Source organism: Hippichthys cyanospilos, chromosome 11, assembly GCF_059441005.1.
Source record: "Hippichthys cyanospilos isolate Australia breed blue-spotted pipefish chromosome 11, RoL_Hcya_1.0, whole genome shotgun sequence".
Lineage (NCBI taxonomy): Eukaryota > Metazoa > Chordata > Actinopteri > Syngnathiformes > Syngnathidae > Hippichthys > Hippichthys cyanospilos.
Genome location: NC_142379.1, coordinates 22,424,635 through 22,442,148, shown reverse-complemented (window position 1 = coordinate 22,442,148; position 17,514 = coordinate 22,424,635). Strand labels below are relative to the sequence as shown.

Below are 17,514 nucleotides of genomic sequence, written 5' to 3'. Positions count from 1 at the left end.
TTATGTCAGCGGGGCCCCCGGACCACAACGAGTCCGGCAACTTGTCCAAAAGCGGAGCGGCGTCCTTGTGGTCCGCGAGCTCCCTGCCGTGAAATCGAGAGCGTGTAACATGCTCCAGCAACCCGGGATCCACAGCGTCAGCCTGGATACAAAAACATTCATTGCTCTGGGAATACATTACCAAGGAAATTTCACTTTGTGTTCAATCACTGGCCAATTGGCATTACCACACCATGGGTCCCAGTTCACCTGCCTCCCAGCCTGCGCCTACAGCCAGTTATGTGTGGTGTGAATGACTCACCTATCATGAACAATGGAGATCGCTTATCTGTCAGTGATGTGTACGTCGCAATGCCTCGTCTCTCCACAAAAATTTGGTAACTAGTCAATTTCCACTCATCGCCTTTGACTGTTTGAAATGCTTCGTTATAATTAAATCATTGTTGCAGGCATACAACAATGTGAGATGGAGAGGGTCGGCTGAGGCAGGAGGAGAACAAGTCGATTCAGGGTTTCCACCGGAGGAGAGTCAAGTAGACATTCCCTCCCTCCTTTAGTTCATGTAGATGGCTGCTTGTGTCTTTGTTCACAGGTCTTGCCAGCAAAAGAAGTCATTTTGTGGTGTGGAGACAGGTAGAGTTGTGGGAAGACCAACAAAACCCATCTTTGGCCCAGTTGTCCTCAGCTGCAGAGAGGTGGCTGATGACCGCCTGCTAGTGTGGCTTGCTTAGTTGTTGTTGTCGCCAGGGTGCAGGGCCACGCTGCCCCAGTCCTTGCTTCGTGGAGGTTGTCTTCCTCTGTCTCCCCTCGGGGGAGGAGGGCCCTGGTGCTGGCTTTGTTCTGGCCAAGGAAACGTGCATTGTCTCCACCAATGGTCCATACTTTCACACCTGAAGCAGCCTAGATTTGGAGCTTGGCGAGAGCCGCCTTGACCTCCGTTGGTGTTCCCCCTTCCACGACACGCCCCTCTGCCTCTCGCCGGCCGTCCCTCAACCATCCACATCCGTTGATCTGCCACCCCCTTTTTGGACTTTGTGTCCTTTGCTTGTTCCGCGCTTGTGCTAATTGGAGTCTCAGAAGCCGTTCCTGCATTCCTTTCACTCCCTCATCTGATTTGTTTTGCCTGTGAAAATATAATTTTATGTGGTGAGTCACATGTTGATTAAAATAACCGTCATTACCTTCCAGCAGATCAGGGTCTTCAGAAAGCTTCTCCCTGACCTCCATGGAAAGCGTGTCTAGATGCACATGTCTACAAATCACGCAAGGCGGCATGTCGCAAGATGGATGTGAACTGGTCTTATCTGTCAACGCGGCCTGGCAGGCATTGAGGTGTGCAGCGGGATCCACGGTGGGTTTCAAGTCTGGAAGTTTTGCTGCGGCTGACGCGGAAGGAGGAAAGAGATCCTGGAGCACAGCAAACAGTCGCATGGTGAAAGGAGCAAACAACCAATCGGGTTCAACCATATCAAGGCCAGAACGCCTCAGGACTTCGTCAGATTGGTGAATTGAGGAACAACATGCCTGGATTTATCTTACCATGTCGCCGCAAGCCAAATTCATACCATCAGTGTGCCTCTTGAAAGCTTGGATCCAGGGCTTGGCGCCGCCCATTAATGCGGGGAGCCTCTTCTGCAAAAAATCTAAATTTTTCAACGTTATTTCTTGACAAACTAACCCACGAGGGGCTGGTATCATGGGGTAATTTCTCATTCGTCGGGTATATCTATCAGATGATCTAGTTTGAAATCCAGATTGTGGTCTGATCTGACTCTTTTTATAATTAGGGGTCAAACAGTTGTTGTCATTTGTTTCTTGTCTTCTCCAGTCATCCTCTGTTGAGTGCGCGCGTCGCATGTATGTGGCAGGGTGTGAGAAGTCAGTTGGAGGGGGGAGTGTGAAATCAAACAATGGGTTCCCCCCCTCCCCTGTCTCAATGTCTGTGTCTACACCCTCCTGCTGCTGCGTGTGATCTTTTGCCGTGCTGGCTCTTAATTTGTCCTCTAAGGACAACCACTCTGGACCTAGGGATGCACATTGTCCACAGTTCGCCTGTCCAACTGCTCTGTCCAGTTGTATGTCTTTGGGTTGGGGGTCGTCTGGTCAGTCACCACAATTTCCTGTCGATTTCCCCCGCCAATGTCCTCTACAACAAGTTTTAGTCAGTCAGTCCTTTCAGTATTGGCAGTCCCTACAAAAATTTCTTCCTTACCCAGTTCGTAAACTGAGGCTAGCAGAGCTACTCTTTGACCATTAGATGCAGTTTGGGATGGCTCAGTGTGCTCGGGGGTGCAGCGGTCCTGCCCTGTTTTGCAACCCCCAAGGGTGGGTCAAAGTGACCCTCTTTTCCTCCTGACCAGCAGCCACAGCAGTCATCATCAAACACATTTCATGCAAATGTCGCCGCAGCCTATCATACTCCTATACTTCCTTAGTCAGACTTCTCTTCTGCAACCATCCACTTCCCTCTATCTTCTCCCTCAAATCTTTACCCAATGCAATTACTTCCCTTTCTTTCATCTGAAAATCTTTAGCCACATGAGCAAATGTACATTTATCTCTATTAATTTTATTGTCTTCCTTCCATTTCCCCCACACTTTTGTCCACTCAGCTTGTTTTATTTTATGCCTCTTCTTTTCCACGCCCGCCAACAACTGACTTTCTAGTTCCTTCCACAATTCATCCAGGGTTTTATGCCACCGTATACCATGCCTATTACAACCAAATTCACGGCATTCTACAGCCCATTCCTCCTCCGAACTCACTGGCGGCGTACTCATCTCCCGAAATTGTCGTCAATAGCGCTTTTGCCACTAAACTCAACACTAATCCGCGTCCTCTAACCCGGTTAAATTATCGCTTAAAATGAACACAAAAGCAAAAATTCACTTGCTCAATTTCCCCACCGATCCGTGGGCTCTGACTACCACGGTCGGATTGATGCTTAAAATTAACACAAAAACAAAACTCGCGCTCAATTTCCCCCCGATCCGTGGGCTCTGACTACCACGGTCGGATTGATGCTTAAAATTAACACAAAAACAAAACTCGCGATCAATTTCCCGCCGATCCGTGGGCTCTGACTGCCACGGTCGGATTGATGCTTAAAATTAACACAAAAACAAAACTCGCGATCAATTTCCCGCCGATCCGTGGGCTCTGACTGCCACGGTCGGATTGATGCTTAAAATTAACACAAAAACAAAACTCGCGATCAATTTCCCCCCGATCCGTGGGCTCTGACTGCCACGGTCGGATTGATGCTTAAAATTAACACAAAAACAAAACTCGCGATCAATTTCCCGCCGATCCGTGGGCTCTGACTGCCACGGTCGGATTGATGCTTAAAATTAACACAAAAACAAAACTCGCGATCAATTTCCCCCCGATCCGTGGGCTCTGACTGCCACGGTCGCATTGATGCTTAAAATTAACACAAAAACAAAACTCGCGATCAATTTCCCCCCGATCCGTGGGCTCTGACGGCCACGGTCGGATTGATGCTTAAAATTAACACAAAAACAAAACTCGCGATCAATTTCCCGCCGATCCGTGGGCTCTGACTGCCACGGTCGGATTGATGCTTAAAATTAACACAAAAACAAAACTCGCGATCAATTTCCCGCCGATCCGTGGGCTCTGACTGCCACGGTCGGATTGATGCTTAAAATTAACACAAAAACAAAACTCGCGATCAATTTCCCGCCGATCCGTGGGCTCTGACTGCCACGGTCGGATTGATGCTTAAAATTAACACAAAAACAAAACTACTGTACACACAGTAAAGTCCCTAGCCGTTTTTGAGGGTCCCAAATCCCCAACGTATACGGAAACGTTACAATGCCCCCCCGCGTCCGGGGCTGCGTCAGCTACGACGGGACACGAGCCTCTTTGCTCAACTCAATACCGCTCCGTGGACTCCGACTACCACGGTCGAATTAACGCTTAAAATAAACACAAAAGCAAAAATCGTACTTACAGAGATATCACCATATCTTCAGTCTCCCAAAATTTAGAATACTCAATCTAGCAGAATTCGGATATACAACAGGTTTCTGCTTACCTTTCTTTTGGTGCACCAGGGAGACCAAAGTCCGGCAAAATCTCTGCCCACTCCTCTGTCCTTTCAACCTGATCTTCCAAGAATCACGTCGGGGTCACCAACTGAAGGAATCTAGAAAAAGCTTCCTGCCTTAAACTAGTTCCTAGCGTGTTCGTTTTTGTTGAAAGATCGCCCATACCACAACATAGTGAAACAATCGATTTAATCCAGACAGAGTGGGAAAGTACACGAGGCCTCGGGCCAGTCCTGCCGCGGGTCCGAGCAGAAAAATGGCAACGTTTCACATTCAACATTCAGTTCTTATACCCTTCCGGGTCATCTAGTCCCACTGTGGATTGCAAGTGTGTGTGTATGTGCGTGCCCGTGCGTGCGTGCCTGTCGGTGTGTGTGTGTGTGTGCGTGCACGTGCGTGCGTGCCTGTCGGTGTGTGTGTGTGTGCGTGCACGTGCGTGCGTGCCTGTCGGTGTGTGTGTGTGCGTGCACGTGCGTGCGTGTCTGTCGGTGTGTGCGTGTGTGCGGGTCTGTTTGCGTGGGGATGGTGTCTTCAAAAGTCTTTGTTCTGCCGGCCATTCTTTGAAGCGGGAGGAAGTCTGAGCACCATAAAACCCTGACTGATATCTTCTCTTGAAGGCCACACCTAGCCTTTTGTTCCTGGTGTGGTCGGGGGATGCCATCTGTTCCTTTTGGAGGTGCCGACTTGTCCCCACTTCCCCTGGGCCAGGACCATATACTGACATTGCATCGTCTCAATCTTTATTAGAATAATACAGTTCCATGTACATACTATTTTATTTATAAATTGAATTTGAAAAATATGAATTTCCTTCAAAACCTACCAAATTATATCCGTGAAGTAATGGGAACACGTGCAAAAGATGCAATCCAGCCACAGGAGAAAAGCACACAAGGCCTACAGAATCAAAAGAAATGTGTCCAAGCAACAAGGGTTGCAAAACCACTCATTGCTGCTGGAAATTAGTAATCTTGTGTGCAATCATCACAGCCAGAAGCAAGAAGTTTGTAAAAGTTGCACACCAGGAGAAAAGAGAGGATATTGGTATGTGAACTGTATGTTCATTCTCTGTTTGTTCTCCACAGACAAACATTTTTGATACCTGATTGACGGTTTTGTAATCAAATGTGAATAAAAAGTGATGGATGAATATTTAAAAATAATTGAAGGCACCCTTTTGTTAAACAAAATATAATAAATAATCATCATCTTGCACCAAAATTAAAGAAATGTCATAAGTTTATTGCAAAAACGCATTGATTCCAATGGAGGTCATTTTTTTACCCCACACATAAAAAAGTGTAGGTCATTCATGCATCCAAGGATTAAAATAGAGGGAATTCAATTCAAACAGTGTAGGTCACTTGAAGGGACAATGTGTAAGATTTTTTAGAGTTTTTCATTATGGACAGTGGAAGGTGCTGCATTTACCATTGTCCGTAGCTAAACAGACATGGTAGCCTCCGGAGGAGTGTCACCCCCGCCATGTAATGTAATTTAATCATAACCAGATGTACAATTATATTTAAAACATTCTGTTGTTCGTTAAGAACACATTTATTTGCAAGTTTTTGAAATTTATAATCATTTAATTTGTTGCGATTTTAGAAAAACGGTCTAAATCTTAAAAATTGTTCCTTTAAAAGTTTTTCTTACGTGCCGTATGGTGAAGTCTCATCTGGCAAATCCAAAGCCACAGCCATGAAGGTTCTCTGCATACGAGAGTTGGGAGCAAAGCCTTTGTCAGCTGTCTGATGCCAGCGAATGTTTGGAAATCCATCATCCGTGGAGCCTTTTATTTTGGTGGACAGCTGAAGAAGGAGAAGTCAATTACTGTCTTGAAAGACATACAGCTGGACAAACAAACAATCTTCTAACTGGTGGAAGGCTCCTATGGTATATGTAATAGGGCTGATTAACAGGGGTGTCAAATGTATGACCCCGCGGGCCGGAGGAGTTTGGGGCCTTCTCTACATGTAACCTCTCCCTCATTGTTTTTATTGTTTGTTTATTTCAAAAAAATCACGTTGATACGAACCCATTCACTTACAAGCAAGCCAAGTTGTGAGGAGGAAGTAATGTTGCCAAATTCTGTCCAATCAGAAATAACTTCCACCTCTGACGTCACCAATATCTGCATCTTTGGCGGGGAAAAAAAAAGTAGCGCGATGACGCAAATCTCCGGTTTAAACTAGTTACACGCACGCACGAAACCAGAGGATAGGGCAAATCCCCACTTTGGCCGAGGTTTTGAAAGTTTCAGTTTTGATGAAAAAAAAAAAAGAGCCTGGCCAAGTATGACAAATAGGGCAAACCAGAGACATTTTTTGCTAGTTTGCAAGAACCCTGGCTACATGTAGATAAGGCCTTAATTCAGCTCATAAAATGACTCCATAAAGCACTGAAATCAAATGAAAGGACCAATCCCATTAGTCTTCTGTCCGGAATGCCCTTACATGTGTTAAAGGATTTACTGAGTTGCGGTTTCCATCCGATCACTGATCAAAAAAAAAATAGGAAAATGGTTAGCAAGCGCGTCGTCTCAAACTAATGTCAGCCGCAACTCACGTTAGTGCTTGATAATGTCCTCCTCCTAAAGCTTCCTGATCGACCCTCCTCTCCAGCACCACTGAACAGACCTTACCGGGGTTGGTGAGGAGTGTGATTCCTCTCTGGCCACTCTCCTATCCCCCTCCTTAAAAATTGGGACCACTAGCCCGGTCTGCCAATCCAGAGGCACTGTCCACATGATGTTGTAGAGACGTATCAACCAGCACACCCCTACAACATGCAGAGCTTTAGGAACTCCAGGGGTATCTCATCTACCCCCAGGGCCTTGCCACCAAGAAGTTCTTTGACCATCTCTGTGACTTCAGCCCCAGATAGAGGAGAGCCCAAATCCATTTCCAAACTCTGCATCCTCAGAGGAAGACGTGTCAGTGGAATTGAGAAGGTCTTCAAATTATTCTACCCATTGACTCACTACATCCTGAGTTGAGGTCAGTAGTGCCCTGTCCCCACTATTCATAGTGTTAATGCTGCACTGCTTCCCCCTGCCAAGACACCTGACAGTAGACCAGAATTTCCCTAAATTCAGATGGTTTTTTTTTCAATGGCCTCACTGAACTCTATACACACGAGTTTTTACTTCAGTGACGACCAAATCCGCAATTTGTTTGGCTAGCTGGTACCTGTCAGCTGCCTCTCGGCTTCTACAGGCCAAAAACATATAATAGGATGGCTTCTTTAGCTTGACAGCATCCCTTACTACTCACGTCCACTAGGTTCGAGAATTTCCGCCACTGCAAGTACTGACTACCTTATGGCCACAATTCCACAATGGTGGCACGGAACATGGTCCACTCTGACTTTATGTCACCCGCCTCTCCCAGAACGTGGGAGAAACTCTGCCACAGGTGGGAGTTTAAACTCCTTCTGACAAGGGATCATATTACAATTGACCAGGAAACCCTCACAATACATTTGAATCAGCCAGGTCAGACTGACATTCTCCCCTCCACTGGAGCCAACACACTACCAGATTAGTAAATTGACAGCACTGCCCCACTCCACTTGAGTGCCGAATGGCCAAAACATATGGCCAAATTTCTGATGACACAAAGTTGATCATTGAACTGCGGCCATCGATTATTGAACAGCGGCCTTGGGTTTCCTGGCTGCAAGTGCATGCATGGACACCCTTATGCTTGAACATGGAGTTCATTATGTACAATCCATGATGAGCACAGTAGTCCACTCGGTTTCAGATCAGTGGGGAAGCATTACCCTCAATCCCGCCCCTCCATTGTCACTGTCGTTGCCCACATGAGTAATGAAATACCCCAGAAGAACAAGGGAGTGCCCAGAGGGCGCGCTCTAAAGTACACCCTTCCAAGGTCTCCATAAAGGATGGGTACTCTGAACTTCTGTCTGGCACATAGGCACAAACGACAGTCAGACCCTTCTCCATATCCAAAGGCGGACCGAGGCTACCCTCTCGTTCATTTGGCAGAACCCTAATGTATACATGCCAAGCCAGGCATAAATATGGTCACTCCATGCCTCTCCCCATTGGCAGCTCCAGAGTGGAAGATGGTTTAATTCCTCTCGAGAAGACTGGTACCTGAAACCAAGCTGTGTGTGGAGGTAAGTCCAACATGTCTAGATGGAACTCTTCTGCCTCAGGCTCTTACCCTACCAGAGAGTTGACATTATATGTCCCTAGCACTAGCTTCTGCAGATGCGGATTTTAGGGCCAAGACCTTTGGCCACCGTCCAGCTCACGGGGCACATGACCCCTTTATTAACTCTTCGGTCTGTACCAAGCCGAGCCCCATGGGTGCAGGCCCTGCCACTTGCCAGCAAGCCCCATCTCTCAGCCTGGCTCCAGAGGGGGGGGGGGGTGGCTATGGTTAACCAGCATTTGGGAATCTGAAAACCAATTCAAATTATTTTACTCATGAGAAGGTGTCTGTGAGCTTTGCTTGGTATGGTCCCTCATCTGAGAACTGTTTGCCATGGGTGACCTTGCCAGAGGCATAAAACCCCACACAGGGACACACAGTAAGGTGACGGGTCATTGAGGGGAGTCTCAAAGATTCAATTTCAAAAATATGATTAATTTAATGATTGTTGTCAATTAATTTACCGTCTAAAAATAAATCATCAAAAAGGCAAAACATGTCTCGTGAAAATACCTGGACAAATCCAAAGGGAAAATCTTTGGAAGTCTGTTTATCTGAGCCCTGATGAAATGCCATCCTCCAATCATCAATCATGGCAGGGAAAGAGCAGTTGTACTTGTTTTGATGATAATTTGTATTTCTTTCACCTACAAAAAAAAATAAAACATCTCACCAAAAGCAATGGGCTCAACTGAATGGGTTCTGAATGCATGGTACCTTGGTACCAGAGGGCTCCCTTGAGTGTCATGTTGAGCAGTGGGTGGATCATTGCATTCCACAGGACAGAATTGTCAGTTTGTGAACTGAAGACAAACGCTTTTTTGATTAAGTAGTCCCCAATCACAGACTGGTTTCTTAATCCTTCAGCACACATTTGGGCTTCTGACAGACATCATTTGTAGTATACGATACTTACTTCTTATTTGTGTCCAGTCCACATTGCTGAAGTGCTCTTGAGGAGGACCAAGCTTCGATGGGAGTGCCTCCCCAACAGGACTCAACCAGTCCTATCGGGTACTTCAGGTTCTTATACATGTAACGTCCAAAGAGCCAACACACTGCTGAGAACTGTGACACACTATCTGAAAACAGAATTGCCTTCTTAAAAAACATTCTTTGAATGAGGCCATGGACAAACAAACCACATGCTTACCAGTGTTAGGCACAGACCATGGAAGCGCCACTCCAAACAGATCAGTCAGCTCAGATTGACTTGTCTTCAAGGCAACCATAAAAGGCCTCACATGTGGATACTTGGATGCAAGAGCGAGTTCTTCAGATGCGTTGAAAATCTAGCAAAGATGACCTTTGATTACTGTGTGTGTGTGTCTATATATATATATATATATATATATATATATATATATAGTGGGGTCGCGTGGGGTGTGACAGGGCAGATGGGGTCACAGAGGTCAGATGTTCTCAATAAAATGTTTATTTTGTCATTCAAAGTTCAAAGAAACTATATCAAAACAGGTGGTCAAAAGTCAGCAATCAAAATCAGGTTGGCTCTTAGAGTTCAAAACTATTCTCTTTACAAAGTACAAACGAAAGCAGGAAAGATATATGATCAAAATGCAAAAACTTGAAATAAAGTCTGTTCACAGGATTCCAAAACTGGCGCACAAAGTACAACTTAAAGCAGTTCAAAAACGGTCAAAGTCCAAATAAAACCTGTTCTCACAACTCTCTGGCTTTGTCTTTGGTGGCACTCTCTTGCTTCACGTCTCTCGGCCTCAGCAGCCCCGTCTCTCGCTTCAATCAGCCAGGTCGGCTTTTATCCCATTACTTGATCAGCTACACCTGTTGAGGCCGTGAGGCATGCTGGGCATTGGAGTCCTCGGCATCTCAGCCATTTTTTGGGTTGTGGCATTGGTGCACAGAAGGGGAAGTAGCGGCCCTCTACTACACGTCCCCTTGTGATGCCACAATATATATATAGAGTGTATATATATATATATATATATATATATATATATATATATATATATATATATATATATATATATATATATATAATACAGTCGGCCCCCGGCTTACGAGCACCCTGATTTACGAACAATTCATTCGCCTTACGAGCGTGGATCAGGGAGATTTTTGTCCTCCGTTTACGAACAAACCTCTCGCCTTACGAGCAATTCGACATGCCGGCCATTGAGTATGTAGAAATGTTCTCGTTTAATTGCGTCAATAAAATCAACAGTAGAGTCATCATCAATCATCAGTAGATACTGTGACAGTAACGTGAACGCTATTGCTCTTACAACGTCACACTGACTGTCTCACTCACGGTGTCTAAATATACAGTATTACCATTTAAGTGTAGTGTTTGTACAGCTAAAGGGAAAAACAGCTGACATGAAATTAAATGTGCCGATTGCAGGACAAAGAATTGTCATTGGTTTAAATGTGTGTTTTTTTTTTAAATTAATTGTCAATACATTCCAACCGTTTAAAAAAAAAAGTGCGAATAATTATCAGTCAGTCACGGAGATGCGAATATGCTATTGGTCCATTAAGGTCACCCGGTCTCACTCACGGAGATGCTATTGGCCGGCGTCACACGTCAATCACAGAATTGCCGATATGCTATTGGCCGAACGCCTTTATCCAGCTTGATGGGACAGGATGGAAGGAATGAGAGAAAATTAGTGAAAAACGGAATGTTGTGAAGACTTTGCAAACTTTATCTGTTAGACATAGCTTCTAAAATTACTAGCAGCGGTAAAGAAAGAAATAAGAGGATGATGTTTTAGTATCTGCGTGATTTGCACCCTGACTGAAAGAGTTACTGTAACACTGTAAGACCAATAGCATATCTATCGCCGTGTTATCTTTGAGCTTCGGACTCTGCCCCCCTCTCCTTACACCCAGCTCAAGTCTCGTCCTTTCAAAGGTAAAAGCTAATTATCCATTGTAGTTATTATATAATGCAAGTGTACAGCAGATTATGTCACTCAATTTTAATATATGTATACAGTGTGTCGTTTTTACCTAAGGCTTCGGCGCGCGTTGCACGCATTCACGAATTAACATGGGTTTGGATTGCCCGCTATACGAGCAATTCGAGATACGAGCGTAGCCGCTGAACGGATTAAGTTCGTAACCCGGGGGCCCACTGCATATATATATATATATATATATATATATATATATATATATATATATATATATATATACACACACAGTACCTTTTCCCCCTTTATGAGAAAAACAACTGTCATGACACGAGGGGTTGGCTGTATTTGTAGTTTTGTTTCCAATATCAGGCATTTTTAGGTAATTGTTCCTATTTTCTGCTCCCGTCACATTGCCTGTGCTGCAACGTGTCACTTAGATGCTGGTCTGCATCACGACTCCCTAAGATACTGGTCAGCTATTGGTCAGTGTCACGGTCAAAATGGTGGCATGCTAAAGACTGGATCTTGTGTGAGTGCTTAAAATAATTATTCATTATGCATTTTACTGCTTAATTCAAACTTGAATGGGTTAGCCACGGGTCCCAATACTGCTTGTGATGTTTAAGAGAGCAGTACGAAGATGATTTATATGCAAACGAAGCTGGAGATAATCAAGAAATACGAAGGTTAAGGCTAAGCGCTAGGCTACCCTCAGTAGGGTAAATAACCAGAACAAAAATCATCACTTAAAGTTAAATAAATCCTATCTATATTTTTTATTTATGATGTTTTTATTCATAAACATGTATATTATATGTACATAGCACTTACTATACCACAGTGATCCCTCACTTCGCGCCCTCAGTGCATCGCAGATTTTTTAGTGGGAGAAAAAATATATTGCGGAGAGACATGCCAGGTAGGCAAGTTATCTATAAATGCACTTGTCATTGGCACTCCTTGGAAGTTGGACCGCTACTGCAGTACACATATTTACTTTAATCTTCAATGAGTAAACCTTGTACAGTAAATGTACTGGTATGCCCTCTCTTTTCCGTGTCTTCCGTGTCTGGTCACGTGCCTAATATGTTTAGCACTTCCTCGGACATCCACAGAGTTTACACTTTAAATTCCAATTTATGACAAAAGGCAAGAGGATCCTAAAGCTTGCTTTCGTCTCTCCTGTGCTTCTCTTGTAACCACCTGTGTGAGCTCAGCTCACAGCCAGTAAGCACATTGATTGACAGCCTGGTCTCCGAGAGCCAATCACGTGACTGGTAGGCACGCCGAGAGCAAACACACACACCAGTCTGTGTACCTACATAGACAACAATGGAGAAATGAACAATAGAAATGAACAATGAAAATCTAAAATTGAATTTTTCAAGTGTATTATTATGGTATAAAAGGCACTATAAAAGGCATCTTCACTTTAATTCGATGCCCGGGCAGCTGCTCACGAGAGTTCAAAAGATGCAAAGTGGAAACTACTGTTCAGTTAGTGCAGGGGTCTGCAAACTCAGTCGTCGAGGCCGCTGCCCTGCATGTTTTCCAGGTTTCTTTCCCCGACACATCTGATGCAAATGATGAGGATCATCATCAGGCTTCTGCTGAGCTTGCTGATGACCTGATCATTTGAATGAGGTGTGTCGGGGAAAGACACCTGGAAAGCATGCAGGACGGCGGCCCTCGAAGACCGAGTTTGGAGACCCCTGCACTAACTGAAAAGCAGTGCAATGCCGAGTTGGTGTATAAGGTTTGATCATTTAAGATTTAAGCAAATACGGTGGGCCCCCGTGTTACGAACTTAATCCGTTCAGCGGCTACGCTCGTAACTCGAACTGCTCGTATGACGGGCAATCCAAACCTATGTTAATTCGTGAATGCGTGCAACGCGTGCAAAAACCTTAGGTAAAAACGTCACGTCTTTATACACGTATTAAAAATGAGTAACATAACCTACTGTACAGTTAAATTAAATAACATAAATATATAAAGGAAAAATGACATTTACCTTTGGGGCGACGTGACTTGAGCTGGGTGGAGGCGGAGGGGAGCAGAGACAAACCCGCAGAATTTATTGATTTATTTTCTTAAACGGGAACTTTTCTCAAAACTAGAACATATCACCGGCGATTTTCTTCTCTTTAATCCATAATAGAAGAAGCCTCTCAATTTTGTTGTCGATCGAGGTCCGTCCCCCGGCAAGGAAAGTCTTGCCCTTAGAAGATTGCCGAGCGGTTACGGCCATACTCACGAGCCATGCGTGCGCCTCCTTCGTATTTTTTTTTTTTTTTTATTATCTCCTGCTTGGTTTCTATTGTCATCATCGTCTTACATCTTCCTTTACCGCCACTAGCAGTTTTAGAAGCCGTGTCTAACAGATAAAATTTGCAAAGTCTTAACAACATTCCTTCCTTCCGTTTTTCACTCATTTTCTCTCCTTCCTTCCGTCCCGACCAGCTTTGCCATCAAGGTACATAAAGGCGTTTGGCCAATAGCATATCGGCATTTCTGTGATTGACGTGACGCCGGAAAATAGCATCTCCATGAGTGAGACCGTGACTGACACCGTGACTGAAACAGTGACTGTGACATTGTAAGAGCAATAGCATATCAACGTTACTGTGTCATGCATGAGCAAATGCTTTAGCTAATGTAGCAAAGCGAGGTCAATTGTATGTCCACATTGACTGGCAACGCGTGGCGAAATCATAGTTAAAACCATAACGAATTTACACGCATATTTAAAATCAGTACCATAGTCTACTGTAAAGATAATATAACAAGCATGGATAAACAAAGGATAAATGACATTTTCCTCTGGGGCGACGTGACTTGAGCTGAGTGGAGACGTGAGCAGAGACCAACCCGCAGAACTTATTTACTTTCTTAAACAAGAACTTTACTCAAACTAAAACATATCACCGGCGATTTCCTTCTCTTTATTCCATAATAGAAGAAGCCTCTCCATTTTGTTGTCGAGCGAGGTCCATCCCCCGGCAAGGAAAGTCTTGCCCTTAGAAGATTGCCGAGCGGTTCCGTCCATACTCACGAGCAAGGTTAACTATGCACGCGCCTCCTTCGTATTTTTTTATTATCTCCTGCTTGGTTTCTAATGTCAGCATCCTCTTACTTCTTCCTTTACCACCACTTACAATTTTAGAAGCCATGTCTAACAGATAAAGTTTGCAAAGTCTTCACAACATTCCTTCCGTTTTTGACTCATTTTCTCTTCCTTCTGTCCCGACCAGCTGTGCCATCAAGCTAGATAAAGGCGTTCGGCCAATAGCATATCGGCATTTCTGTGATTCACGTGACGCCAGCCAATAGCATCTCCGTGAGTGAGACCGTGACTGACACCGTGACTGAGACAGTGACTGTGACATTGTAAGAGCAATATCGTTCCACGTTGCCGTGACAAGCTCTAACTACTGATTTTGATGACGTGGCAAAGCGAAAATTTATGAACAAATACAATAGCCGGCATGTCAGATTGTTCGTAAGGCGAATGGTCTGTGCGTAAGTGGGGGACAAAAAACTCCGGACCACGCTCGTAAGTCGAAATGTTCGTAAAATAGGGTGTTCGTAAACCAGGGGCCGACTGTATGTGTACAGTACTGCAGTCATATTTGTCTTAAATAGTATGCATAGAATGAAGACTTTTCACATTTAAAAAAACAACATGAAATTAAAATCTGTGTGGGAGGGGGCACCGCGATATCACGTTTTTCAAATCAATTCAAATTTTATTTGTATAGTCCCAAATCACCGAAGCCTCAAAAGGCTTCACAGGTGAAAAGAGGTCATATCGAGACTTCTTTTGCAAAAAAGAAGTCGTACAGAGAATTCTTTTTGGTATAAGTACACAACAGCATCCCTTGCTCAAAGCTCCCAGAAGGGGAAAGAAAAAGTCAAAAACCACAACTTGGGGAAAATCATAAACCTTTAGAAGGGACCACAGGTGGGAGGAGCACCCTTCCAAGTGGATGCTGTGTTACCAAATATAAACACAGATACACAATACAGGCAAATACAGATACACAATACAGATTACAGAAACATACTGTGCCAAATTAGGCAGGAAATGTCCAGTGCAAAGATGTCTTGACAGCAGGCGAAGCCATTGGGCAGGTACTCCCCACAGTCCAGCCAGGTGGACCGCAAGTTTGTTGATGTCATTACCCGCGATGGTTGACCAGCGCATGGCTAAATGGGGGCTTCAAATCACCTTTCATCATTTCTCGTTCTCATCGTGTTCTTATTATGTGTTTGGAAAGAGAGAGTTGAGTCAAATATCAAATATCAGGTGTGTAAGACACTCCAGGGATACTTACTCAAACTGGGACAGGGTTACCAGACTTTCATGAACCTGACTGTCCAAACTAGCATCAGCAATCACAGAACCCGAGAGGGTAAGTGCCGCTGCATTTTTTTAATTTAGTCCCTTATTAGCTGAATCTGCTGAGGAAAAAATTGCATGAAATCGTGTGCTGAATGGAGGGAGCTATGATTGATCTGCTGCTGTTGCGTTAGCTTTGCTACCGTATCAAATTAATGTTTAGGGTTTTATTCATTAAGACCAATAATTTGGGAAAACTAATTTGTTTTGGCTAACCCATGAGCCTCTTTATATTTGAGCAAGCACCAGGCCTGACAGAAATCCTCGAGTTTCAACGTTCGCCATTTACGCTCAAGTATTTTACTCAACAATTTGAGCGTGCGCGTTTCATCTGTAAACCACGGAGTGTGCCGCTTCGGACGAGTTTTAAATCTTAACGGTGCTATGGAGTTTAAAAAATTTAAAAGAACTGTATTGAAATTGTTTGTGAACTTGTCGATTAAACGAATAAAAGACGGAAAAGCAGCTGTTGCCAAAGGCAGTAGTTCAGAAAGTGCAGCTGTGGTTGATGAATTAATATCACAGCTCTTAAAGCATTGGTTGTGGTCAATAAGACCACATTGAGCTAGGACTTCGAATGTTATAAGATAATGATCAGACATAGCGTTAATATACCGAAAACTTATGACATTTGAGGCAATTAGGCCACGGGTTAACACTAAATCTAAGATATTGGTATTCTGGTGTGTCGCTGCTTCTATTTGTTGTGTAAAACCAAGTGCATCGTTAATTGCTTGAAATGCTACAGTAAGTGGCTCCAACGGGGAGTTCATATAAATAGTGAAGTCACCCATAATTAATATATTATCCGCATGAGTTATTAAATCAGCCATAAATTCAGGGAATTCATCCAAGAACCCAGAATATGGACCAGGAGGATGGTAAATAACTGCTACAATAGAATGGTGGTGAGGAGCTGGATCGCATCACAAGAGCCTCAAATGTCTTTAAGGTGTGATTAAAGCTTGTTTTAAGTTTGAGACCAGATTCTGAAATTATGGCGACCCCCCGCCCCTTTTTTTTTTACAAAGACGAGCAACGTTTGAACCCACAAATTTGGGGGATAGGCCTCATTTATCGGTAAGAATTCATTGAGTTTTAACCAGGTTTCGCAGAGACCAAACACTTTGGGATAGTGGTCTCTAATAAGGTCATTTACAAGAAGGGCTTTTATCGAGAGTGACATATTTATAAAGCCTAATTTAAACAGGGAAAGTTTTCCCGCACGGTTTGGAGTCTTCGCGTTAGTACTACTACTATTAATAAGATTACGATGCTTAGGTCTCAGTTTGTATTTTGACTAATTAAAACCTCTTTCCAATGTTAATAATGAAGGAATCAGGTTGTTCACGGCTACCACGCAAGTATTACTATTCTGCTTAGGTACTATGTCACTAATCCGACCGATTGAGGAAGCATGGTTACATTACTCATTTAGCACAACCTCAACAGAAATCTTATCGCTAGGGGATTCAGCATTAGGTAATGAAACTGTGTGAATTGCAGTGACCTAGACAAAGTATACTATGTGTGATGTAACAGTCCAGCCTAGTGCCAGTTAACTCTAGCCTTAACGACTCCACACCCGTTCTAACAGACTCACTCCTCGCTTGCAACCTGACATGCTGATGTGAGAAGTCATGGAAGGCTCAGTAATCTATGTTTCCAGAAATAGTGATGGCACCTTTCTAGTTAGGGTGAAACCCATCCTTCTTCAGCAGGTCGGGCCGGCCCCAGAAGGAGGGCCAACTATCTAAAAACCACAAACCTTGCTCTCTACAGAAACTAGCCATCCAACTTTTAAGCGAGAATAAGCTGCTAAACCTCTCATCATTGCCTCTTGCAGTAGAGGGCCAGAGACAATTACTCGATGCTGACTCATTTTTCTAGCGAGATTACAAATCCTAGCTATGTTCTTCTTTGTAATCTTAGAGTGTCTCAATCTCATATC

The 17,514-nt window shown here is 44.0% G+C and overlaps 2 protein-coding genes and 2 pseudogenes across 2 annotated transcripts in view; 1 reads left to right on the top strand and 3 right to left on the bottom strand.

Annotated features, from left to right (window-relative positions):
- Positions 1 to 17,514, top strand: part of LOC148416355 (uncharacterized) — a 48,485-nt gene that overhangs the window by 17,559 nt on the left and 13,412 nt on the right. The window lies entirely within an intron of this gene.
- Positions 1 to 17,514, bottom strand: part of siae (sialic acid acetylesterase) — a 38,084-nt gene that overhangs the window by 13,902 nt on the left and 6,668 nt on the right. The window contains exons 4-8 of the mRNA XM_088426981.1: positions 9,415 to 9,553; positions 9,178 to 9,343; positions 8,979 to 9,064; positions 8,775 to 8,908; positions 5,734 to 5,888 (exon numbers count right to left, since the gene is read on the bottom strand). Coding sequence (XP_088283107.1) covers positions 5,734 to 5,888; positions 8,775 to 8,908; positions 8,979 to 9,064; positions 9,178 to 9,343; positions 9,415 to 9,553 — 680 coding nt within the window. The remainder of the gene's footprint in view (positions 1 to 5,733; positions 5,889 to 8,774; positions 8,909 to 8,978; positions 9,065 to 9,177; positions 9,344 to 9,414; positions 9,554 to 17,514) is intronic.
- On the bottom strand, positions 549 to 2,910 carry LOC148416358 (uncharacterized; annotated as a pseudogene).
- LOC148416357 (uncharacterized) lies at positions 14,527 to 17,508 on the bottom strand (annotated as a pseudogene).